Here is a 25797-nt window from a genome sequence, read left to right on the forward strand (position 1 = left end):
TACTAAAAATTTATTGGCCGACGGTTTTCTCGTGTATAAACTTCAACAATATTAGTAAAAAAAATTGTTATGTTTAATTTGTACACGAGAAAACTGTCTGCCAATAATTAACTAGGAATTATTTCGTTATACAAATTTTATACATTTTTCTGTTGCTTGTGATTGTATGTGTTCCCTAGCGTTGGCAGACTGTACACAATTGTTAATTTTTTTCCGTCACTATCTGACAATCTAAATACTCAAAACACTATTATCAAAGTCTTTCAAATAATAACCTCTTGAAGCGCATACGCGATTGAATCAATAACAAATTTCTTTAAATAATTGCCTAAGAAACTTCCCAATAACTTCCTGATGACAATAAAATAACTATCAATTTTGAAACTAAAAAAAAAATTAATTGTTGAAATTAGAAATTAATGTTTGAAATTAGAAGTAAAAATTTTTTAAAATTACATCGACTAAATAAATATTTTATTAATGTAAGTGTACTGCATAGAAAATATAATTAAATAAAAAATTATGTACAGTAATTATTTTATTAAAACAAACATTATTAGCATTTACGAATTAAAAAAATCATTCACAATTTATATTTACAATGTACGTGTAATTTATAAAAATTTTATACGCATGAGAATGCGTATGAGAAGACCGTAACCTCTCATGCTTAAAAAAATTTTTATTTAACTAGAATATTTAATGAAACGATTAAGTAAAATATTGAATATCTCAGACTGCTGAGCAATAAAACATATTTCTTTAAAAACAAAAAAAAAACTTACACATTAATTTTTATTAAAATAAAATAAGGTAAAATTTAAAAAATTAAATTTAAAAACAAAAATGAAAATAAAAAAAACCAACAACAGTATATATAATATATAATACGTTGAGGAAGTATGAGTTACAATAATCAAAAATAATAAATCAGATCGATTTTTTCTTCAAATAATAAATATTGCAAAAGCTATATTTTTGTCAAATTTCTTTATCTTAACTTAAAACTTAAATGTTTTAAACTCATTGTTGATGTTAAAACATTTTACATTAATATTTTAAACTAATTTTTTTATTTTTTCAATTTTTTTGAATTATTTTTTATTTTTTTGTGACAGTTAAAATTATCTATATTTAATTATATGGTATGTTATAGCGTTATTAATGGTTTTTTTGCAACTTCAAAGAACAATTTATGAGAATATTTGTTTCGAATTGTGCTCAATGAGTCTTTTTGAGGTTTATGTAAATAAGCGTTTAAAAGTTTTACTTCGGGCATGAAATCTTCCAATTGGTATCCTGAAACAAAACATCAAATCAATTTGTCTATAATTGAAAAAAATATTGAAAAATTAAAATAAATTCTGATTTAAGTAGTGGAAGCGGCAGAAAATCGATTACTTCCTTTTAGCAAAATTACTCCAAATACATAGTTTTTCCAGAAAAACTTTGGACGTACTTTGATGGAATCTAGTTTTTATAAAAAATTTTCTTTAAGTGTGCTTATGAAACTGTTAAAAGTCCCTAATAGTCCATGTACCGCTAAAAGGTTCACCCGAAGTCGAAAAACAGTTGCTCGTGAATATCCCCTTAACAGTTACTCTTTATAATTAACATTATTCTTTCACCAGGAATTATTCTTAACATAACTGGATAACATGTATGTAAGTGTTGCAGTTTTTTTTCTAGCAGAAACAAGAAGCATTCCGGAAGAGAGGCAATATTACATTTTAATGTCAATTTCAATACTCAACAAAAATGATCCTTTACCTTCTCCCTTGTTTATAACCACAGCACATGAAAAGACGTTCAAAGTTAACCACTCAAATATGAAATTTTCTATATACAATTTATTGTTAAAATCTTTTATTCGAAACATTCCCTTATTATGGCAGTGATACTTAAGTCTATTTTACAATTGATATAGTATGTCATTTGTCCGATAAACAAAAACGACTTCATTTGTAAAATAGGTCTAACATAGTTAAACATAATAATAGTGCCTTATAATTTCTGATGTCACCATTTAAGTGAGTTAGAGCGAAGGACGAGAAGATAAGCGCGTACATGTGGAATATATAAGATCTGTTCTTAATTACAAGCCACAATGCTTCCCCCATCAAGATTTGTCTGTCATTTCTATATATTTAACATAAGGATAGCAAAGACGCATCACCGGTAACATAGACTTAGTAGCAGTAACTATATATTTTTTTTTTCAAACGCAGCGATCACTGTCTAGCTAAGTGGAATAACCTTCAAGTCACATGTGTAAAATTGTACGTTGTATTCAATTCGCTCACGTCCTGACATTCGTTTTCTGTTAAGATATAAAACTACCCTAATTGTAGAATTGGACTAATAATGTACATTAATGAAAAACCATGTACACATTATAAAAAATCTTTTCATTTCAGATATTTGAGAAAAATATGGAAATAGGATTCATGTATTACCCGAAGACATCTAGCCTTCGGGTGACAGGTTGTCCTCAAGGAGGGTACAGAGGAACCATTGGTCTAGGTGTCCATTCGCGGTATCCTCCTTTTGTATTATTAATTATTATTACTCATATGTTACCTGAATAATATTCCAAAGTTGACGTCCATCCACTTATTTTTTCCATTCTAAGTGCAATATACAAAGCTGCAGATGCTAATTTTGAGTCTGAATGCGTAATTGTTGTGTAATCCATTAGTGAGTATTCCAAAATAAATCTTGCTAATGTTAATGTTGGCATTTTGACTTTAGCACACTAAAAATATTATAAAAATGATAATAAATATTATTGTAAAATAACTGCAATTAAATAATTTGAAAAATGCAAAATATATTTCATGTCAATAAGACATGAAATACATATGATTGATCAAATTGGTTTGATTTCGATACTTTACTTGAGCAAATTAAGAAAGCGCAGGGGGAAAAACTTATGTACTGCTTCAAAATGTTAAAAGCAAAAGAAAAAACTTTTGAAACCATCTATTATGAGAATAACATAAAGTGCATGATGTGAGATGGAAATTATTAAAATAATCGACAACTTTTTTATTTGTCATTTTTAATGATTAATATTAAGATATGCTGATTGAGAGATCGGCTCTAAAAGTGAGGAATACACTAGAAACCTGTGGAATAAATCGATTTCAACAGACATTAAACTCATGTATCAGCATTATACTGTGCCCAATACAGAAATCAATATTAACGTTTCCATACAACTTGCAATCGGTTTTATCGCGAAAAAATTATGTTTTTTCGCCGAAGATATTTCCGGGAAGATTTAATGAATTTAATGAAGAATGTATGTAGAACTTATCGCATATTTTGAAATTGTTTGCAAATTACTTACTATATACCCCCCCCCCCCAGGGGTTCATGATGACCTACAAGGAGTCATGTGAACAAAAAAAAGGATTAGGAATCCGTGAGATGTAAACGGAGAAGCACGATAGGCGATCTAATTTAACAATATCACAAGAAGAAAATACTGTTGAATCGGCAGATTTAGCAGACACAAAAGCCTTTCAAAGCGATTAAGAGTGCCGATAAGAGCTCCTAGTAATAGGGTTTTAAGTTTTTAGGAATAAGTATCTTTTTTTTCGATTTTCTTTCCACATTTTATAAGTCTCTAAATAGATTTTTCCTTAAAAAAAAATGTCAAGATAGCACTCTACCCCTTCACTGAAAAAACCGCTTCATTAAAATATTGCCTATCAGTTGCTCTCTCAAACTTTCAAATTGATCCAAAAAAAATTTTTATTGGATAGGTCTCTTAAATTTACATTCAAAAAAAAAACCTTGAATATGGTATACATACCCGAGCGTACCGTCGTAAAAATCGATATGATAATGGAATACCCATTTCGAAATTACAATTTTTAAGAACGTTCATCTCCATTTTTAACATTTGTCGTTTTTCGTAAGCACCATCACATATGTATAGGAAATCATCAATCAAAGGTGGCATTCTTTCGTCATATTTACTAGCAATGAATAAACTTGCCGCGCCAACCAATTGTAGTACATCTTTACCAACTTGAATTTTATTTAAATACATATCCACTAGCTTAACAGCTAAATACAAGGTTTCATGATTTAGTTCAAAACTTTCTTGAACTTCAACCATCCAATCGACAAGTAATGATCGCATGTGAATATTTATATGTGGTTGTTTACTAATATAATCTCGAATTTGAAAGTGAGACTGAAAAGAAGATAAACAATTTTGGATTTTATTTATTTGAAACAAAAGACAATTTATTAATCAAGGGATAAATAAATAGCTAGTGTTCGGCAATAATATTGGTGAAAGTCGTCAGTTGATTACATATCAAATTAGAGATATTTCGTAAAAAGTTTAAATTTTTTAATGAGAACCTATTAATGTTTTAAAAGCATGCTTTATAATTGACAGCTTCTAGCTGGACAGAGCGTTCGGTATTGCTCAGGCATCCCAAATAATAATCTATTTTAAATTTCTTAGTATAAGAAGTTATTGCAATGAGTCCGATTTCGAAATTTTCAACAAATCATTACGTTTTATGGTTACGAAATGACTTCTTTAACACAAATTTTAAGATGTATGTATGTATATGGGTGTGTACACATACGTACGTCCGTAGAAATTTTTTTCGTCGTCGATATCGCGCGAACAATGATATAGACTTTGTTGAAGTGTCGATCGAAGCGTGTTAACAGAAATATGATCAGAAAATTTTATAGCATTCAGTCAAGTCGTTTCGAGTCGATCGAGGTTTTAAAAAAAATTCTTCCCTGATCGATATCGCGAAGTCAAAAAATTATATTGACTTCATTGTGATGTCGATCGAAAAGTATTAATGGCAATATGATCCGAAGAAAATTCCATAATATTCGGCCGAGTTTTTATTTTTTTTAACTATTCATTATGAGAAATTATTCGTGTGGACCTTAATGGTCGCACCAGGTCCTATCTACGGCTTGTTTTCTTTGGAGTTACAGTTGGGAAGCCGGAGCGCATGATTTCGACTGGACGTAGCTAATGAGTTAGCACTTGGTATCGCTAAATTAGTTCAACTGGGCGCAGTAAAATGATAAAATTAGCTTTTTAAGTCATTATTTTAACAGAATCGTTTTCTGTTTAAAATCGTTACTTTGACAGCATAATTTCATATATTTTATGTAATTCCATTCTGTTGGGATAATGCGATTTAAGCGCACGTAAATGTAGATATTCATAGAGACGATACCATGGAGTTGTAGAGACAAGAAACTCAATTTACAAGTCAAGTTAATATAAGTTAATTATTGGTCAGATAGAAAGAGACAAATTGTAGACGTTCTTTCCTCCGTTTTGTAGCCAATATTAATCGTAACTACAATCAAGAAAGCAGATGACCGTACATGTTTTGTATATATTATTATGGTTAAAGCTGGCGCAAGACAGTGTTTAATTTATTGGCAGGTAGCACAGTAAGTGAAGGGGGTAGTTGAATCGAACGCAGCGCTCTCATCTTAAGGAAATTAACAATAAATCATGCATTTAATTTAGAATGACAGCTTACATGTAATGTTATAGGCAATGTCAAATTAAAATTATTGAAAAATAACAATTAATTAAACTTGTTGCATTAGAAATTGTGAAAATTCGTACAATATTATCTAAATGCTGAACATAAAATTAATAAAAAATTATACGTAATTTGGTTCTATTCGTAAATACATTCCCGTTCAAATGCATTTATAAAATCAAGTATATAAGAATTTTTTCTTTAGCTTGGCGTGTGCCTATTGTCAAAATATTGTAAAGTAAATCTCGTCAGAGCGAAAGTAATGTAAGTCTGAAAGTATCCAAAAAAATTAATTCTTCCTGGAAAAAGTAACTGCTTTTCAACCAAAGCGCGTTTTGCTGCAAAATGATTATTTTTAGGAAAGGCAAAAATCGAAGGAACTACTTGCATTCGTAAGCCTGCAGCAGTTTCAATATTTCAATAGCAGAAGGTAAATCTTTGCTAACCATACGAACTTTATGCAGAAAATTATTTAAAACGGATTCGTTCTTCCACCAGAAATTTAATTTATTCATAAAAATTAGAACTCTAAACTATTAACCCAAAACTCAAAAGTTTTAATTAAATATTCCCTTTCCATATACATTTACAAAAATTATTTTTCAAAATAAGTTAATTTATCACAAAATGGACAACATAGATATAAATTTTGTTATTTATACCTCTCTATTTTTCAAATGTTCAAAAATGTCCATTGCATAATGTGAAGCTTGGAAAATATCATCCCAATTTTCCTTATCAAAATCTTCAACGCCTTCTGGAACTTCGCGAATTAACTCTGGTTCTTTAGGTGCAATTAATGGTGGTGAAATTTCTACGACTTTTTTTATTTCAGTAGAAGTTTTATCTGAAGCGGGTTCTTTTGATGGTGCATCGTTTCTGAAATTGAAAATGAAAATAATAAAATTTAGAATTTTATATTTTTTTAACACGTTTAAATGCTAATTATTAATATATAATTAAAAATACTTGCAATCGAAGTTAAATGAAAAAATTAATCGATTTTATATTAAATATAAAATCACTTTAATTTTATAGATTTTGTTAACAAATTAAAGCTACAGTTACTTTAAATTCATTACATAAACGAAGTTACTTTTAAATCATTATCATATGATTTCAAGTTCAACTTGACAATTTGTTAACAAATTATTAGGTAAATAAAAAAAAAACCGCGAATAAACGTGTTAAAAAAATTTTTAACTAACAGGTCCTCAGTTGCTGTAACGTACAGTGAATCTTCACTTTTCTCAGAAGCATCACTTGTTCTTTGTTGAGTAATTTTTTTACTTGCATCCGGTAGTTTTGAAGTAACCTTGTTCGAAACCTTTGCTTTTAAAACAAGATCTGGTCGATTTATTTGGCTCCGCGTAATGGGAGCAATTTTATTTTGAATTCCATTAATTGGACGAATATTTTCAATTGATGCCTTTTGTTTAACATTTTTTATGAATTTTGTTTGTACTGTTACTTTTTTTATTGCATTTGAAGTATCTTTTAAACCAGTCTTTTTTACGTCAGTCTCGTTACATGTAGCATTTGTAATATCGCCCAATGCAGCTCGTTTATTTCCTAAATCAATTTGTTTTACATCCTTTGCTTCTTTCAGTGGTGAATTAGCTTTTCGTTTTGAACGACTGTCTTTTGATACAGCTATAGGCTTTCCAATATTTTGTTGAGTCCTTGTTGAAATACCACGACGTAATAATAAATTTGAATTGAATCTTGTATTTAAAGCAGTAGTAGATTGTGCTGTTTTAAGAGGTGCCTTTATAGGAGCCATATTTTCATTCAAAAACAGGAATGAAATTCTGAAAAAAAAAATTAAAAATGCAGATACTTGTTAAAACTTGTACAAACTAATCAATAAAATGTTGAAACTAATTCTATTTCTAATAAAACAAGATGGTAATTTATGGTTCAACTCAAAAATGACAAGCTACTATTCCCTCCTAAACTTGGAAATAAAATTCGGTTAAGAAAAAACAGCATTTATGCTGTTAAAACTTACTTTAACACATTCTTTTCAAATTATTAATTTCATATTACCAATTATTAAAAATGAATACAATAAACAAGAAAATTAAATACTATGCTTGTAAAATAAAAACCGTTACAACGTATACATGAATAATTATTATAGGTACTTTAAATGGAAAATATTAACTATTATATTATTTTTTACAGACCTTCAATCCTGCTTCCTTATCCTGTTTAGTTAAATAGCGTAATTAATATATTAAATTTTTTTTAACTAATAAAATAATAATATTCACAGTAAAATGTACTTCTTTTACAACAAATTATAAAATAATAAAATGAAATTTTGTTTTGAAACGAATGAATTTCAGTTATAAGTTTTAGTTTGGACTGTTCTTATTGGTCAAATTAAAAAATGCAGTAGGTAGTGAATGATTTATGGAGGGGATAGACATTGAATTTGATTGCTATAGTTTTAATCAAAACATATTTATTTGTATTTAGTTATGTAATAATTAATAATTAAAAATAATGAATTTTTATATAAAAATCATAATAATTTAATAATAAGACAAATATTTTTAATAGATCTGTTGAGGTTAGTATCTAGAAAAATATATATTAAAATTATAATTCAAACAGCTGTGTTATTATGCCATCTTGTATTGATAAGTTATAGACCAAGAGCTAGTGACTAAAATGGTAGTAGAAAATTAGAAAGACCGTCACTCTAACCCAACTCAAAGATATTTTAAAATATATTATATGGAAATCGATTTATCACTTTTTTTTTGAGATGTAGTTTAGTACTTCTAGTCAGATAGGCCGCAAATAGTATATTCGTGTAGAAAAAAATAGACATGAAAGTGCTATTAGTGAACCTGTCAGATAAGTGAAAGAGGTAGAAAAAAAAACTTGATGAAAAATAGAGAAATTTTATCGGCTACAATTTTTGTCTCAAAATCGAAATTCAAATGTTATTCTGGGGCGCTTTCTTAAAATTAGATATATTTATTTAACTTTTTTATTTAGATTATTAAAAAAATACTCGCCTTTTTTATATTTTTTTGTTTGATCTTTTTGACCAGATTTTTCTACGTCTTCTAGTCAAATGGGAGGGCCGCCAATAGCACTTTCAGGTCTAAATTTGTTATTTTACAACCGGAGATAAAATACATATCTAAAAAGCGGGGGCCTAAAAAGCCAATAATTGCCTTCCATAAAGCATACATAAAAAAAAACGCAGATAATTGTCATCGGCAGGTTAGATAAGAATGGCGACCTTTCTAATTTTCTACTAACATTTTGATTTTGATCACTAGCGCTTGGTCTATTGGACTACACTGGTATAACATAACAGTAAAAACGACTTAAATTATAAACGTAACAGTGATGGCAACATCTTCCTCTCACTTATGGGTATTATAATTTATATAAGTAAGAAAAAGATGCGGAAATTACACTTAAGTGAAATTACTAGCATTACAGAGTACTTTCTGTTGTAGTCTACGATACATTGAAAGTTTAAAAGTTACAGTCAGTTACAGTACTACTTAAGGAGAATTCTTGAAACAAGTTACACTTGACAAACTGTAATAAAAAATTTGGTAGACACCAAAATACTAATATTAATCATTAATCACAAATAGTTTTAATAATAACAAATGAATTCTTTTTTAGGTTAATGAAAACTTAAAAAAAAAGTCTAGTTTGCGAAATTTTCCATAATATGTTAGAAAACCGCATAATTTTAAGTGTACTTAGAATGTGATTGAATTCGTATCACATATTTTAATATACATTTTCGAGCAAAATAAAAAATAATAAAATGGTTACTTTTGAAACAGGTAGATTTAATATTCTACAAACGACAATTCGTACTATGACTGTGAAAGGCTGAAAGGACCACAAACATTAGGATAAAACTTTTAACCGTGCAGTTTCAAAATCTAGAATTCTATTTATAACTTGACGTAAAATTACAAAAAATAAATGTACATTACAATATATCAAGAAATACGTTATTAATGATTCAAAAAGCCATTCTGATTAAATGTACAAAAAGGCAAAACCACTCAGTTAATAATTTGCATAAAAATTATAAAATATATATTTAGGTAATTATTAATTAATTAGGTAATTTTTATACTAGTTCAGCACTGGTATGAAAAATGATTATGATTGATAAAACTGAAAATTTAACATTTAAATTATGTTAAAAAATAAAATAAAAAGATGTCAGCCAGGTTTACAACAAGGCTGATCAGTTTGACCTAGATTGGTATAGGTACAGTTTGAGATAAACGTTGAAAACTGATTGCAAACCAGTTTTTCTTTTCAACCAGAATGAACCTTCTAGCAAATAACCACAATCATTTACTACCGATTTGAAACTAGTTACCAACTAGTCTCATTCCGATCGACTTGCAAATCACCAATTTGCAACCCTAAAATTAAAATTTAATTTAATCCCCAGATTGTAACTCTTAGAAATAATGATTGTACGAAAAAAATTTGGGTAGAGGTGTTTATAAAATCACTTGATTAGTTCATTTCAGTAATTTAGGTAAGACACACTTCAATTTATTATTTACATTAAAAAATTATTGTACCTACTACCTATAAATCGAGTGCATTTTATGGTTAATATCATGCAACCAATTAAATCATTGCAATTGATTCATTTTATTAATATAAATATTTTCAGAGAACTTGGAAATAAATTTTTCCCGAAAAGTATTATATTTTCGTATACGATTTTAAATTTTTTAATTCAAAATTTTTCGTAAAACAGTAGGTATTGTAAACAGCGCGATGAAATGCCCATTATAAGTAATTTCCTTATGCTATTTCTCTATTCAAGAATTCAAGTGAAAACGTAGAGACATTTTAAGCCTCTAGGTATAAAAATTTCATTACTTGCGGAAACGAAGCACTGACTGGAGTTCAAAAACTTTGAACAGTAAGACGGATTTGAATGCGGTTTTGTACATTCGATTCGTTAGAGAGTTAGGAAACTTTATGATCTAAATTGATTTATAAGAAATTAAAAATATGCATTTTAAATTGACCGTAAATACTAAATTCACAATTCGGTTAATAGTGATGAAAGTAATTTCAAACTCGTTACTCGGGTTTTTTTTGGGAGTCTGAACACGAATATCGATAGAATCGGTCTGAAAGATACTTGGTGCCCAGAGTAAATGGTATTTGACGATATTCGTATTCAGCGACCTTAAAAACCCCCGTGTAACGAGTTTAGAATCATTTTCATCATTATGAACCGAATTGTGAATTTAGTATTCACGGCCAATTTAAAATGCATATTTTTAATTTCTTATAAATCAATTTATTTGAAAAAAGTTTCCTGAAGCTCTAGTGAAGAGAATGCACAAAATGTGGCTTTTTTTCCCATATTTTAAAGAGTAGAACGATGTCATCTGTTTTATCGTATTTTTTTGCAAATATTTCCCAGAGTTTCTCAGCTAATGTAAAAATTAGTTATAACGACATCGATTATAATGACGAACATGAATGGTCCTGACCGAATCCCTCGATGTTGCCAACTTCGGAGAGTGGGATTATTAACCCCGAACCGTAAAATTGAAGAAAAAAAAAGTAGTATTTTTTTTTTTTTTTTTAATTTGTATTTTTTTACAACAATTGCACTTAATTTATTTTTTGTTTGTTTTTGTGTTGTTTACTTTTTAATCAGGTATACGATATTTATTTACATCAAAGTATCTCGATTATAATTGACAATTTTAATATGATACATACAGCGTAAACTAAATATTGACAAATACCTTGCCTAGTAATCTTAATTAAAGAGATTGAAAAAATGTGTCTAGAGCTCGAATGGTCCAATTGGAGGGCGCTTGGCATGAATCCAAGAAGTCCGTGTTGGAGTCCTAGTTCGAGTGAATTTTTTCAATTATCTTTAATTAAATGCACTTAAAGTTGAAGTCGCATGAGTCGTGCCAAGACCGAAAAGAATGATTCGCACAATGCTTTTTCAGATAGGAAAGTTTCGATTGCTGCAAAAAGTATTGTCGGGTGCAATTTCTTCAAAAAATTTACGCATGAAAGTTATATTTTTCAAAATTATCTTTTGTTTTCATTTTTCATGCGCAAACATAATTGCTACGTCACTCAAAATGTATCACTACTTTACTGAAAATTGTGGAGGGTACAAAAGTGTAATTTTAAACAAAAGTAATAAGAGTAAGATAAAAATCTAAACAAGTTCTCATCAAACACCTTTTGCTACACAAGCGCCATTCTGTTATTTTCTGATTTCAGCTGGGCACTTTTTTTTTCCTTTGGTTCCTATTTAAGATGGATTTCTTTATCTCTACCTTCCATAACTGAAAATATAGTTACATGGCAATATATAGTGTCTACTATAATTATTAAATGGTTGGTAACACTGGAATCCCTATACTGTATTATCTTTATGTATATAACAACTATCGTCTCGCGACAGTACGCATTATGCTGCCGACACCAACTGTGATGTCATCCAATGTTACTAGATGTAAATTTAATATAATTTAATTTTACTGCACATAACTTAATTGACTACCTTTATATAATATTTTTACACAGAGAAAATATCGAGAGAATATTGTTTACGATAATATCTCCTCTATAGTCGACAAACTCAACCTAACCAACTCGTAATTAATAAGAGTTACATATCATAAATAAAAAAAAAAAAAAAGATTTAAAAATAATTTGAGACTGCTGTTGAATTCGAATTAATTAATTAAAATAACAATTGGCAAGACTCTATTGACTTGGCTATTCGTCCTTTTAAGTAATGTGTACTAAATATAACAAAGAATACATAGATAATGAATGCTAAAATACATATCATAGTATGAGGCAGCCTAATGCATACTGTCGCTATAGATACTGCGATATAATATGAATGTATCGGCTATTCGTTGTGTGTGTAGTCATGGTAGGGACAATAAAATCGATGCCAACGCTTCCAGTGAAAAATTTTGGCGATAAAGGACGCTGTTATGACTAATTAGCAATTCTTTACATGTTAATGTATAGAAAATGTCAAATTAAAATTATTGAAAAACACTAATTAATTAAACTTGCATTAAAAATTGTGAAAATAAGAAATCTAATTGCACAAATATTATTTTTTAAATGTAAATTATCATAATTATTTATTTAAATATATTAAATTTCCATAGTAAGTCATAAATGCAATCCATAAAATTATATATGCATCAATACAATTCTATAATTAAAGTAGTGTATCGGTACTATGGAAACGCCTCCAAAAAAGCTCACGCACGGTGCGAATAGACATAGGTTTAGTATAATGCGATATCGACTAAAGCGGCGAATATTCATTGGAATTATAAGCAAGTATATCGGCTATAATGACCGACACATGTAAATATTCACTTTTTTACATTTACATACTTTTTCAGGAATACAACCAAATACAACCATCGTAAAACCATTTTTAACCTTATTAACTCATATATCGGTATTAGCGATCAAACGTCATTGGAATAAGTCAGCAATAACGACTGACATATGTAATTATACACATACTTTAACTTAAATATAAATAATTAAAATTAAATGTATAATCTATTAAATGACGAAATTTGTTGGTCCCCTCAATATATGTCGTTATAACTGATTTTGGCTGTACTTATAAATAGTTTATTATTAATGTCTGGGTGATCTCATATTGAATTTAATCTGTATCAGTTTTAAATTTAAGTATTCTTAAATAATATTTTGATTCAAAATGAGATATGAAATATCTCTTGTTTAAAAATGGTTTTCCTCATGATGTATACTTACTTTGAACGAAATGAAACTAAATTTTAGTATAAAGTATAATAAGGTGTATGAAACCTTGTCTGTAGTGATTACAATTTCGCATTGTTTCCAATTTCCGGATCTTAGCGGAGTTGGAACTTAAACCGCAGAATTCGCAGTACACTTCGATAGTTTTTCGGAAATTTGAAGTTGCAAATAAAGTTCTGAAATATGATTTTAGATATCACGCATAGTGTTATAAGAATGCATAAAAAACTTGAGATATTTATCACCTCTGTTTTAAACATAGCAACTTTCTATTTTCATATTTTTGGAGAAAACGGAAAATTTAGTTTTGTTCTCATTTGTGCCGTCACGGGGAAACAATGATATATACGAAAAAATATTTCAAACAAAAATTGTTTATGCTTACAAAGATGGGTCCTACAGAATCACATACACGATTCCTTATGTTGCTTGTTTTGCCACGGGCAGACGGACACACGGAAATGGAATAATTTGTTGGTTTTAAGAACTTATATACCAAAATTTTGTTTTTAGTATTAATACTTGTAAGCGTTACCTTGTAAACTATAGATTCTGATATATTTCTTTTATCTTCGGCTTAGAATAAAAACCTCGTATCTAGAATTTTTTTTGTGAAATTTTAATCGCAATTTTAGATAGAAAACCTCAAACTTGTATCTAATAATTTAAAACATTTTTCATTGGATTAAGTATTGTTGAGAAAATAAAGTATTCCTATTCAAAAAATTTTGCTTTTTTTGTTAGGTATTTATTATAAGCCGGCGATACATAGGGTATAAAAAATGGCGAGACGAATTTTTATAGAGATTGCATCAATGTCTAGCCTTCGTAATATTTGTCTAATTTACTTCTCTCTCTTTTTTTTTATTCTCCCTTCATTTTTTTTTTTTATATTTAGAAGTGCGCATACTCCACGCTTGTGTATTACCACAAAAAAAATTTGCACTTTTTTATTAGATTAGATAACTGTCTTGTATTTATAAAATGGTAGATATAGATTAATCAAGGTTATTACAGAAAGTACATATGTACATTGAAAATCTATGAACATCGTGGCTACTATTTAACAATACATATTTCAAGTTTGTATTTTCCTTTCTTTTTTTTTAATTAATGAAATGGACTTAAATTTTTTCAATAAAAGGGTATTAAAGATTAGTATTCACTTTATAATTTAAAATATAACCTTATTATTTTATTATAATATTATACAGATGGTGAGAGAATATTAATTGATATTATTCGATTAGTAATTTTGAATTTTTTTTTGTTTACTTTAAGATTCGATTATAATATCTGTGGTACTATGATTTGTTGATGGATTTTTATTGAAAGGGAACGTGAAAATAATACAAGAATGAAAAGAAATTTGAATTAATATTTCGCTATTTTTTGTTGAATTATCATAAAGGTATGTAACGATTGAAATCAAAACATAATTTATTTCTATTAATGTATTTACTGTTTACAACAAATCAAATAATTATTTGAGCCAAAGTAACTGCCCCAAAACCAATAAATCCATACTAACTCAACTTAAACTCAAGCCTAAAAACCTTCTCAAAGTGTACTGAAATAAGTATCTAATTCTCATTAAAGTTTGTGGTTAAATATATTGCGCTTCATGAAAACTAGAAAATAAACGAAGAACCGCGTGGCTGTCGGTAATTAAGAAGCTGAGGTAATTTCGATACCATTATTATGAGTGTACATGGTCCGGGAAATTGGCCAATTTTGAAAGAGGAAATCAAGATAATTTTATTTATAGAATGATTAGGGTTTCAGAGAAATAAAAGGATATTTGCTCGCGGTAAAATTCAAGACGAAAATTTAGGATAGACTCTCAAGGGAAAGGTAAAACATTTCGTGGAACAAGATTAAACTTATACACTTATTTATTATACATTTAGGCATGATTGTCATAAATATTTAAACGCAGATTTCACAAAATTCTTGATTTAAAAAAACATTTAAGAAGAATTTCATGAAAATTGCGTTAAAGTTTTCTTTACATTTAAAGTACTAAGTAATCACAATAAGTAGTCACTTCAGACAACCAGAAGCGAAAACGAAAAAAGACATTAAGGTAAATCAATTAAATAGTTCCAGGCTTTTTTTACTTAACAAAGCACTGCAGATTTTGGGAACAAAAATGTAAATTTTATTTTTACATTACACTATTTTATCTTATATTGGGTACATTTTTATAAATTCTCCCAATTATTGAGAATCGTTGTAAATAAATTCTCCGATTATCCAGAAAACTAATAATTCGGTTAATAATAACAATTTTTGTTTTTTTTATTTATTATCTAGTTCGTTTCCTAAGAGAATAATCATCAATAAAATATTTGTTTGTAAAACATTTTTTTAGGTTGTAAATTTTACATTGAGCTGTCATCAATTGACAGATCACGTACTTATGCGTCATCAACAGAGAGCGCCAAAAATTGCGTTTAAAAATCTCAAAATTTATTTTAAATATTTTTTTACATTTAATTACAGCATTTTTAAACAGTATTTATATTTTTTACTTTATTATAACGGTGTAAACAATTATAAAAAAAATACATGTAATATAAAAAAAATATTAAAAAAATACATGAATATTCCCTATTTTGTTATAGTTGTCTGAATAGCATATTTAAAAATCAAGCATTTAAATATAAATGAATTTCATTAATATTTCTCTGTACTTTCAAGCCTCCGTCAGAAGTTGTTGTCAACGAAAAGTGCTTGGCAACACTGGATACTACTTTAGAGTGATATTTTACAAAACATATATAAAAATCAGCCATACAAATTTAAGTAAAATGATTTTTATTTTTATTCACCTTATATATGTTCATTTGTCGTAGACTCAACTGTGTGAGTGCACAAGCGTTCTAAGTACATGAAACACTATTCAGAACGTAAGGTTCCATTTATTTAAAAATAAGTTACGTCTAATCGCTCTGAGATTTTAATCTGTTTCAATTTTAAAAAATTTCCGGAATTCTCGAAAACTCGAAAATTGGTGTTCTCAATTTTTGTTTTATTTTGAATAATTGTATTTGAATCAATTGCCAAATTTTGGAGGCACTTATATCGTAATCTCTCCTATTATATTAAAATTTTTTTTAAACATTTACAGAGTCGAAAAATGAATACAAAATTAGAAGATTTTTCCGAAGAAGAAATAAGACATCGAATTCAAGAAGAATCTAGTTTTTGTGACTTAAAGGGTTACAGTCGTAAAGACTTAGTTCCCGGTGTAACAAAAGTTTCATTTCAAGTCACCTATAACACTACAGGTCATGTACTTTTTGGTATTGCTACATTAGGTATAGCAAGTTTAATTGTTGAAAACTCGAAAGTTCATCATATTTTCTTTGATAATGCATCTGGTAATTGTATCGGGCAAACTATAAATGAAGCCGAATCATATTTTAATGATCAATGTGAAATCAGCATTAATAATTATGATTTTTCATCAGCAGAAAACTACTCTAAAATAAAATGTAGTTTAGGTCGATCAAACGAGTCAAAATTTATATATGAATGTCTTAGAAAAATTAATGAAATAATAAATTTAGTTCGCGCTAGTAATTTTGAATTAGCCTTACAACATCTTAGGCAATATGACCATGAGATATCATCGATATGTCGCAATTCTAACAAACACATATTTGTAACTACCATTGAAAATTGTTGTAAATTTAAGATATCAAAAGTGGATGTAAACAGAATTTCTTTCTATGGAGAGTTAAATGAATTGAATGATAATTATACACAAAACATTGATGAAGCTATTAATAAATTAAGTCAGTTGAGAAATTTTGAAAAACAGTATCTATACAAAAATTGTTTAAACAGACAAATTGAAAATTTAAAACTATCTGGAAATGGAATTGAATTTTTAAATAGTGGAAATTTTGAAAAAGCTAAAATTGAATTTGATCAGATTAATAGTGGATGCTTTGATCGATATAAAGAGTATTCAAATTTATGTAAAATTGCAATAGATATTTCTAATGATTTAAAAAATGATAATACCATAAATGAATCATATTTGCTAGAATTAAATAATTATAATAATTTAAAAGGAAACGCAAAATTTAAATTTAAGAACTTACATAAAGTGTGTACAATATTAAGCAAAACAGCTTCAAATCGAAGTGATCCATTTGAATATTATTCTACAATCGCTAAGGTTTATAAAGAAGCAATTGAAAAAAGTCGATTAAAAAGCATTAATGTCATTTTGAATGAAAAATTAAAAACAATTCAACTAAAAATGCCGGAAATATGTAAAAATTTGAAGAAAAATGGCGAACACAATATGAAAAATGGTAAATATGTTGAAGCAGCAAATTATTATGAAAAATGTTATAAATTAGCTAATGAATATGATTTAAAAAAAAAGAACAAATATAATGAGTTATTCAAAAAAAGTCAACACTATATTAAAGCAAAAAAACTGTGGGATAGTGCCTTAAGTTTAGAAAGAAATGGCCAGAAAGACGAAGCAAATACCACGTATATTGACGCTAGTAAAGAAATAAAATATTTTGAAAAATATTTTGATGTAAAAACAGATCTAAGTGATAAAATTAGAGGTAATTTTTCAATTAATGAAGGTCTTTTGCGTTTAAATCAACCAGGATCATTGGTTGAAAGTTATAAATTAATTAAAAAAGGATATGATTCTTTGGAAAATTGTAATGATAAATCAATTCAAGAGGCTCAGCAAATATTGAATATTGTACAAGCCCAAATCGACGACGAATTATCTAAAGATGAAATCGAATTAATAAACATTCCAGACTTTCGAGAAGAAACTGAAGAAATATGTTTAGAGTTAGAAAGCTTAATTCAACTTCTTGGATCCAGAGAACCTTATCGTACTGGAATATAAAACAAATAAAGCAGAAAAATTATAATATTTAACGTTATAAACGATAAATATTATAATTTTTCTTGGGTACTTATGTTTCAAATTTTGCAACGTTTCATTGACCTTTATATCCAACTGCGTCAAACAAGTTTTGAAATTACATCACTAAAATTAAATCTTTGGTTAATTTAATACGATGAATTGATTATTTTTGTTCATGTTATTAAATGAACCAAAGATTTAATTTTAATGGTGTAATCTCAAAACTTACTTAACGAAGTTGGAAATAAAGGCCAACGAAACGTTGCAATATTTGAAACATAACACCTAGATTATTTTAATAGTCCAAGTACTCAAGAAAAATTATTTAATGAACAAAATTCTAAAAAAAAGGTGTCATTTCACATCAATGAATTTGCAAACTAACTTTCTGATCTTACACTAAATATTTTTTAAAAAATGGGACCAAATGTAGCTTTGAATTAGAAAAGTTCAACTGATAAGAGATAAAAGAACTGATAAGAGATAAAAGAAATATGTTTTGTTTTTAAGTGTCCTTCGATTTTTGTAAAATTTAGTCGATTTTCGAAAAAAGTGTTTCTGATAAAAATTTTTAGTAATAATTTCCGTCAAAAAAACCCGGTCAAAATAAACATTTCAATTTGCAATAATTCGCATAGAGCTGACAATTGATACAGACATAAGGTTAGGGACGTTATTAGAAATAAAATATTAAAAGTTCCCACCAATCTCATATCTCAAAAAAAGTTATTCAAGGTCAAAGGTAAAAAAAAAAGGATTTTTCAAATTTTTTCGGTAGACGGTAAGTTTTATCATAAAAATAAATCAGAATAAAGAAATATCATCATTATTCCTGAGATATTGCGATTCTAAAAGTCGAAAAAGTCGTATTCGACATAATACACACGTTTCCGTACCACCTGTGAGGCAGTGTACTCGAGACGTTTTTTTTAACGTGGTGTCCCCGGTATAGTCCAAATTGTGATTGTTTTATTAAAAAATGGTTCTATTGAAAATATTAAATAATTTGAATCGCATGAATTATTGTTGGTTTCGGGAAGATGTTATTCTTACTGACAATTTTCAAATGCCACTTCAACAATTACATCTTCTTCATTTTCTTTCTTTTCTTCTATCCGGACATTCGAAAAATATATATCTGTTGTCTCTTCAATAATACCATAAAAATTTTCATTAGTTGACGTTGATTCAACATTAAAGCAGGATTGGCCGTGGCAAATAATACATCCTGGTGAAGAAAATAGCCCGACTTTTTCACAGCTACATTTAGCTTCACAACCTTTATGCAATTGCAAAAGATGATATTGAGAAGTCTATGCGGAGCAAGTGGGAGTTAAGTTTTATTTGGGTCCAAATTATTCTCTACTAATTTCCAACGCGTCTGCTATTTTTGGAGTACTTAAACGCCATTCATCGGCGGATGACAATTTTAGTCGATAATTTCACGATTTAAAACTTTTTTCCAATCTATTTTAATGATGAAATTTACCGTTTATCGGAAAAATAGGATAACATTTTTTACTTTTGACATTAAATAACTTTTTTTTTGTAGATGTGGGGTCAGTAGGGGCTTTTAGTATTTTATTTCTAATAATGTCTCCAAGGTCTGTACCAACTTTCAGCTCTATGCGAATTATTGTATACCTACCACTATTTTTTGAATTACCTAGACCGGGTAAAAATTAAATTTTCTGATCAGATCTTCTCAGGTCTTATTATATTTGAAAACTGAGGGTTTATCTACATTAAAATGTAGATCTCAAATGACATCGAATTAAATACATTTAAAAGCTCATAATTTTCAAAATGTCTTTCTAACTAAAATGTCTTAAAACATAAAAAATAGAAGAAAACTACGGAGGCAAAATATTAGCTTTTTTTTAAACAAATGACTTTTATGTGGAACATATTTTTTTAAGGTTAACCCCATTTTTACCCCGTTATGGTAAATTCACACACAACCGATTAGCATCTAAACTGTATGAAATTATGATTAATTGATTTAGTTCAGTGGATACTTATGTTGTAATTGTGTGTCGCTCGTCGCTCTTTGTGTGATAATTCACCATTTAAGTTTTTTATTGAGAAAATACGATATCGGAAAATAAACACACCCATTCCAAATTGCAAACATACCTTAAAAGTAAAGCAAAGTTAAATTAAGTGAAAATTCGGCGGTGATGTATATTGCGATAAAAATATATTTCTAAAACAGAAACAATTTTCAAAGTTAAATTATTGTTATTTAGTAAAACGATCCAAGAGAGCTTACAATAAATATTCAAATTAATTTCCGTATAAGTATGCGATATAATTGCCTTAAGTTAATGACTTTTAAGTGTAATTACTCTAAATGACTAATATTGATCGTAAGATACAATTTGTAATTATAACATCTCTGCATATAGTGTATAATATTTGTTGTATAATAATTATATATAGTACTGGAAATGTGAATGCTTTAAGTGAAGATACAGTTAACAGTACGTTTGCCTTTCGATTGTTTATGCTGTTTCATTGTAAACATGTTAGAGACGATTTTCCGTTAATGTGGAGAAGTAAAGATTGCTTTGGAGAGAGGAGATGCCGAGTTTCATATGTTTGTTTTTAATGTGCATGAGCTGGCCTTTTTTATCGTGAAAATACGGTGTGAAAACTACTATGTAAAAATGAGATACTAAAGTGATATATATATAGGAAGGCCATTTTAATCTATGCATATATGATAATCTCGCCAGAGGTGCCACCTATTAAAAAATGACCCAAATAAAAATTGTAGATTTTGATGAAAGCCATCATTATTTAGATCCTAAATGGTAAGAGGTAGAATAACACTTTAAATTAGAAAGTTGATTCTCATAAAGAACTTACATTTCTCATCGAAACCATTTTTCCGAAAAACGGAACAACTTTCGTAGGAAATGCGATTTAAAAATATGTCATTATTTTATTTAATCGAAAGAAAACACTATGTACGGAAATGACTTTGACTTACAATTATCGATAAACTTAAGCGCATTTTCTTTCGTTTAGATGTAATAATGACATATTTTTAAGTAGTATTTCCTCCGAAAGCTAACGGTTTTCGAAAAAATATTTTAAACACAAATTATTAATTTTTTTATGAGGATCAACTTTCTAATTTAAAGTGTTATTATATCTCTTACCGTTTCGAATCAAAATTGTCTGTTAAAGCAACCCGAAAAACTAGGTTCAATCTAATATCAGAACATGATGTCGTCCCTTATCAAACTCTATAATTTTTTTTTTTGAGGTCATTTTTGAAAAATTGATTCCTCTGGCCAATGTATAGATTCAAATGGTACATCCTGTATATATACATATCACTTTAGTTGTAATAAAATAATTTTAGTCAAATCGGCTTATTTCAAGTGGAACTTGACTTGGCAGCTTAGCACTGGAGTAGTTTTTTAGTAGTAAACAATTTACTTAAGGTATTTCTAACAACATAAGAGAGAATGCGATATCTTAGAACGAGAAAAAATATCTAATTGTAATTGTATTCCAAAAATCAACTACACTAAACCTGCTAACGCTAGAACGAATTTATTGATCTTATATTGCTCATTTGTGTAACACAGTAAATTGAATAACGTTTCTGCTTTTACAATTCACTTTTGAATTAGACTTAATAATATATTTGTGAAAAAGTAATTCTTGTTTCTTGTTTTTTCGTAAGGTAAACGGTCAAATTCATCCTATTTAGGCTGAAAGCATCCCTAATTTGATTATATACGTACATTTAGTTTTCTGCAAAGTCATTTTTTAATTCTGACTCCAAAACACTGAGCTGACCTCTACTGATTTAAATATAAACATTATCTTAGAACATAAAATATAAAGGGAATTTCTTTTAATTGACTTACGAACTAGAGTTGTGAATGATATAAAATAGATTACCAATATGTCCGTCTTATGGGTTTTTGTTTCCTATACCATAGAGATAGATTTTCAAACCCTCTTCAACCCCTCCATTAAACGCGAACTAAAAATGTTCACTAAATAGTCTTCTAAATATTACCTGTAGATTCCTACCCTTTACATGTTAAATATCGACAACTTTCAAAGTTTATAGAAGCTAACAGAGACGGCCAATGGTAATAAAATTTTGTTTACAGCTTTGACGTTGAAAACTACATATTTGGAATTCTTTGTATAATTTGAATTTTATACTCAAAATCTTCTATGGACGAAATTTGATGCGTTTACTAAGACCCTCCACATTCTGTCACCATTCTGAAAATGTTGTCACCATGTCACAATTTAGCAAAATCACATTACTTTTCATATTTTTCAAAATAACTTTATATTCCCGAAGTTTAATCCCTGCTATTATTACATTACTTACAACTGTAAAAACAATCAAAAAGTAAACGTACTGCATACTAAGAGAAAATGTTTAAACGTTTCTTTGTAAATATTATGTTTTGATTTTTATCTTTGTATACGTTTGTGATATATAAGAATATTATTGACACTACAAATTTTTTGTTGTTGTTGGAGGTATCCTAAGTCTATAAAAGTTTTACTGCCATTTTTTTTAACTTCCACCTAGGGTAAAATTTGTCGAAAAAAACGAAAAGAGATATTAAGCTAAAATTTTTATACCGTATCAGGACGAATACGAATAAGTGAGGTCGAGTTCTTAAATGAGCAAAATAGATCAATTGGGTCTTGACTCCGTAGGATCTATTTTATAAACCATTAAAAATAGAACAAAAGTTTAAAAATGTAAAAATGTTCCTTATAAAAAATAAACAACATTTGTTTGAAACATTTTTTCGTAAACATTCATTTTCTCCAATACTACTTGTGAAATATTCTCGAAAAACAAAAAAAAATTCAGAAAATACTTTGGAAAATTTCCGAAAACCCAATAAATGGCGGCCGAAAAGCTGCCATAATTGTCTTGGTTTTTAAACTCTTCTAATGTAAAAAAATAATGTTAGCACTGACATTAAACACTTTTTATACAGGTTAGTTCAACAATTAACTCAGTCATTTGCTTGTTTTTGATAAAATGGATTTAGCATAGTTTTTTTTAAAGGTTAAGCTTAAGATGATTGACATAATAACTGAACACCATTTAAATTTTTTGATGGTTTTAGACTCGTCCGCTCGATTAGTCTTCCCCCATCCTGTTTTTAGTGATCGCCCTTCTTCGGATCAACTAAAAATATCGTTTTTGAGATATCACATCCTAAAATTTATAAAAAACCATTTTTTTGTTTGTTAATTTAAGCAGTATAAACCTTAGAATTATATGCTTAGCCAAACAATATGAAAATAATTTACAAAATTTATTTTGTAAGATTGTTATACTTTTCGAATAAAGTATTTGTAGCTTTTGAGTTAAGTAATTCTCCAGGTCTTAGCATAGGTTTTGCCAGACTCTGAAAAATTACCTCGGAATGTGGCTCGTTTCCTTTTTTCTGACCCGTAGAATCGACTTTTGAGTTTTTCATAAACCCTCCCCAATAAAAGATGCGAATCACAGTTTTGGTGGACGATAGCTCGTGGTCTCTTAATTATTGATTATAAATTTTGTAGCAGTATCTGTGTTTGTATGGAAGTGAGTATTTAAAATTTTTCCTAGTAAAATGGTGAAAGTTACTGAATAAAAAAGATGCTCATTAGTTTTTTTTTTTTCTCAATAAGGCAAAAATTTCTCAAATAGGAATACATATTTTTGTTGGTAATGAAACATAAATAGATCCCAAACTGTTATTCGATGTCTGTCTACATATTTGAAGTGATCCTATTTTCGAAAGTTATTTAATGCCAAAGTTGATTTCATGGAATGATAAGTACAGTTCAGGTTTATATTATCATCCATAATTTGTCTCGATTGAAAATAGGTTTATACCCTACGGGAAAATGTTAAAATTACCTCTATATGATAGTATGGTAGTAATTTACATACACTGTATGCAACCATTGTTACATAGCTGATATGCTATAGATAGATAACATAATATTTAATAAGAAACATAACTAACAGAGCTAGTTAATTTTTTAAATTGCTTGTTAATAAAGAATAAGTAAAATAAATTTTTTTTCTGTAATGGATGTCATCAAAATTCCATAATGATAAATTTTTTAAGTCTTGTTTAGCAACCAACCAGAGACCTGAGAGGCTAATGCCTACTGTGTGTCCCTTTTTACAAAAATCTCTTAACCTCTCTTAAACCTTTGCTTTGAAACATTTTTAAAAAAATCATTATTTTTCCAGATCATTTAGAAAACCTTGCCCTAAGATTTTAGAAATCTAGTTTTCCAATGCCGGGCTTAATCACAACAGATGTTCTATTGTTAGTTTTTTTCCTCTAAGCATTTCTACGAAGAAGTTATCCTTGTGATCCCCCATTGTTTTGTTTCCGATAAATTTCATTCGATATCTACTTTTTGCCATAAAATTTATAGTTTAAGAGCAATGAGTTTAAAAGCCGTGAATGTCAAATCGAGGACACAATAGCCACGAGAGTTTATCGAATAACCTGATTAGTTTGAAGAAATTTCACACCAAATGCAAAAAAACCGCATCTCTAGCATATATAGAAGAAAAGGGATAGTTTTTTGACTGCTTTTCCATTTTCAGGGGCTTGTGATGTAGGTAATGAAATCTTTCGAAGTATTTTATTAATTTGTTTATTTCGGGTTGATTGTATAAAACTAAAAAACGTAATTTTAAGAATTTTTCCGACTTTCAAAGGGGTTTCCGATTTTCCAAAAAGAAAAAATTGAAGTTTTTTTGCTTCCCGTAGGTTTCAAGTAATTCTGCGTCGAATACAAAACATTCCTCGTCCCCTCAATGTTACCCCCATTATACAGAAAAAAATATTTTAATGGAAGTTATTTATAGAAAATGTTGTTATCTACGAAAATGATTCCTATTCCACGAGATATTTAATAAAACGTGTTTTCCAAAATGGCTACTACTTTTAATATAAATCTAATTTTTCTGCTCTGCAGGCTACTGTAACATCATAAAGAACATTGTACATAGTTTTAGGGTTATAGGTATAGTGGTAAGTTCATTATAAAACATTAGAAAATTTAAACTAAATTAATGGAATGAATTCTAAATATTGCTATAATGTTAATTAATTTTTAAAATCTAAATAAATCAGAATGATATATTATAATAGTTCATGCGCAAGAAATTGTGAATAACTATTAAAGTTTTATAATGTAGGGTAATGAGCAATCAATGGTAACATGTAGTATAGTACGGATTTAATTTACCTTGATGCATGAAGACAAAGTTGACTGCTGGAAGGCAAGCAATCGAGAGAATGATCTTCCATGTGCATTTGTTTTCAATTAAAAATTCAAATACGAATTTTTAGTCTTTTAAAGTAAAAACTGTTTATTGATTTTCCATTTTATTTCTTTTGTTTTGTGTTTTAAATCACATTCTACCTAAAGCACTACCATTTTTCATATTACAGTTTTAAATATAACGAAATATAAACATAC

At 28.3% G+C, this 25797-nt stretch overlaps 2 protein-coding genes across 3 annotated transcripts; one reads left to right on the plus strand and one right to left on the minus strand.

The window, feature by feature from the left end:
- Nucleotides 1-1093: 1093 nt before the first annotated feature.
- Nucleotides 1094-7899, minus strand: LOC123303041 (G2/mitotic-specific cyclin-B3). Of its 2 annotated transcripts, none has more exons than XM_044886148.1 (6): nucleotides 7742-7899; nucleotides 6785-7363; nucleotides 6215-6431; nucleotides 3821-4207; nucleotides 2581-2755; nucleotides 1094-1299 (listed from the first exon to the last, which is right to left on the minus strand). In XM_044886148.1, exons 2-6 carry the CDS (start codon nucleotides 7333-7335, stop codon nucleotides 1151-1153), a joined length of 1479 nt encoding a protein of 492 aa, XP_044742083.1. In that variant the 5' UTR covers nucleotides 7336-7363; nucleotides 7742-7899; the 3' UTR covers nucleotides 1094-1150. The 2 variants fall into 2 exon arrangements, with proteins under 2 accessions (XP_044742083.1, XP_044742076.1); XM_044886141.1 differs by having other exon boundaries at nucleotides 6761-7363.
- Nucleotides 7900-14759: 6860 nt separating this feature from the next.
- LOC123305305 lies at nucleotides 14760-18276 on the plus strand. Its single transcript, XM_044886995.1, has 3 exons — nucleotides 14760-14790; nucleotides 16513-16921; nucleotides 17957-18276. The coding sequence occupies exons 2-3, from the start codon at nucleotides 16522-16524 to the stop codon at nucleotides 18274-18276; spliced, it is 720 nt and encodes a 239-aa protein (XP_044742930.1). The 5' UTR covers nucleotides 14760-14790; nucleotides 16513-16521.
- The last annotated feature ends 7521 nt before the right edge of the window (nucleotides 18277-25797 follow it).

The sequence above is a fragment of the Chrysoperla carnea genome, chromosome 1 (genome assembly GCF_905475395.1).
Source record: "Chrysoperla carnea chromosome 1, inChrCarn1.1, whole genome shotgun sequence".
Taxonomy (NCBI): domain Eukaryota; kingdom Metazoa; phylum Arthropoda; class Insecta; order Neuroptera; family Chrysopidae; genus Chrysoperla; species Chrysoperla carnea.

Excerpts from the sequence above, each read along its gene's own strand:
- LOC123303041 (XM_044886141.1), bottom strand. The coding sequence starts at position 7,335 with ATGGCTCCTATAAAGGCACCTCTTAAAACAGCACAATCTACTACTGCT. Across the intron at positions 4,208-6,214 it reads AACATTTGAAAAATAGAGAG|TCTCACTTTCAAATTCGAGA; the intron begins GTATAAATAACA and ends TCTTCTTTTCAG. Across the intron at positions 2,756-3,820 it reads TTTTACGACGGTACGCTCGG|TGTGCTAAAGTCAAAATGCC; the intron begins GTATGTATACCA and ends TAATATTTTTAG.
- LOC123305305 (XM_044886995.1), top strand. The coding sequence starts at position 16,522 with ATGAATACAAAATTAGAAGATTTTTCCGAAGAAGAAATAAGACATCGA. Across the intron at positions 16,922-17,956 it reads GTCAAAATTTATATATGAAT|ATCTAAGTGATAAAATTAGA; the intron begins GTCTTAGAAAAA and ends ATGTAAAAACAG.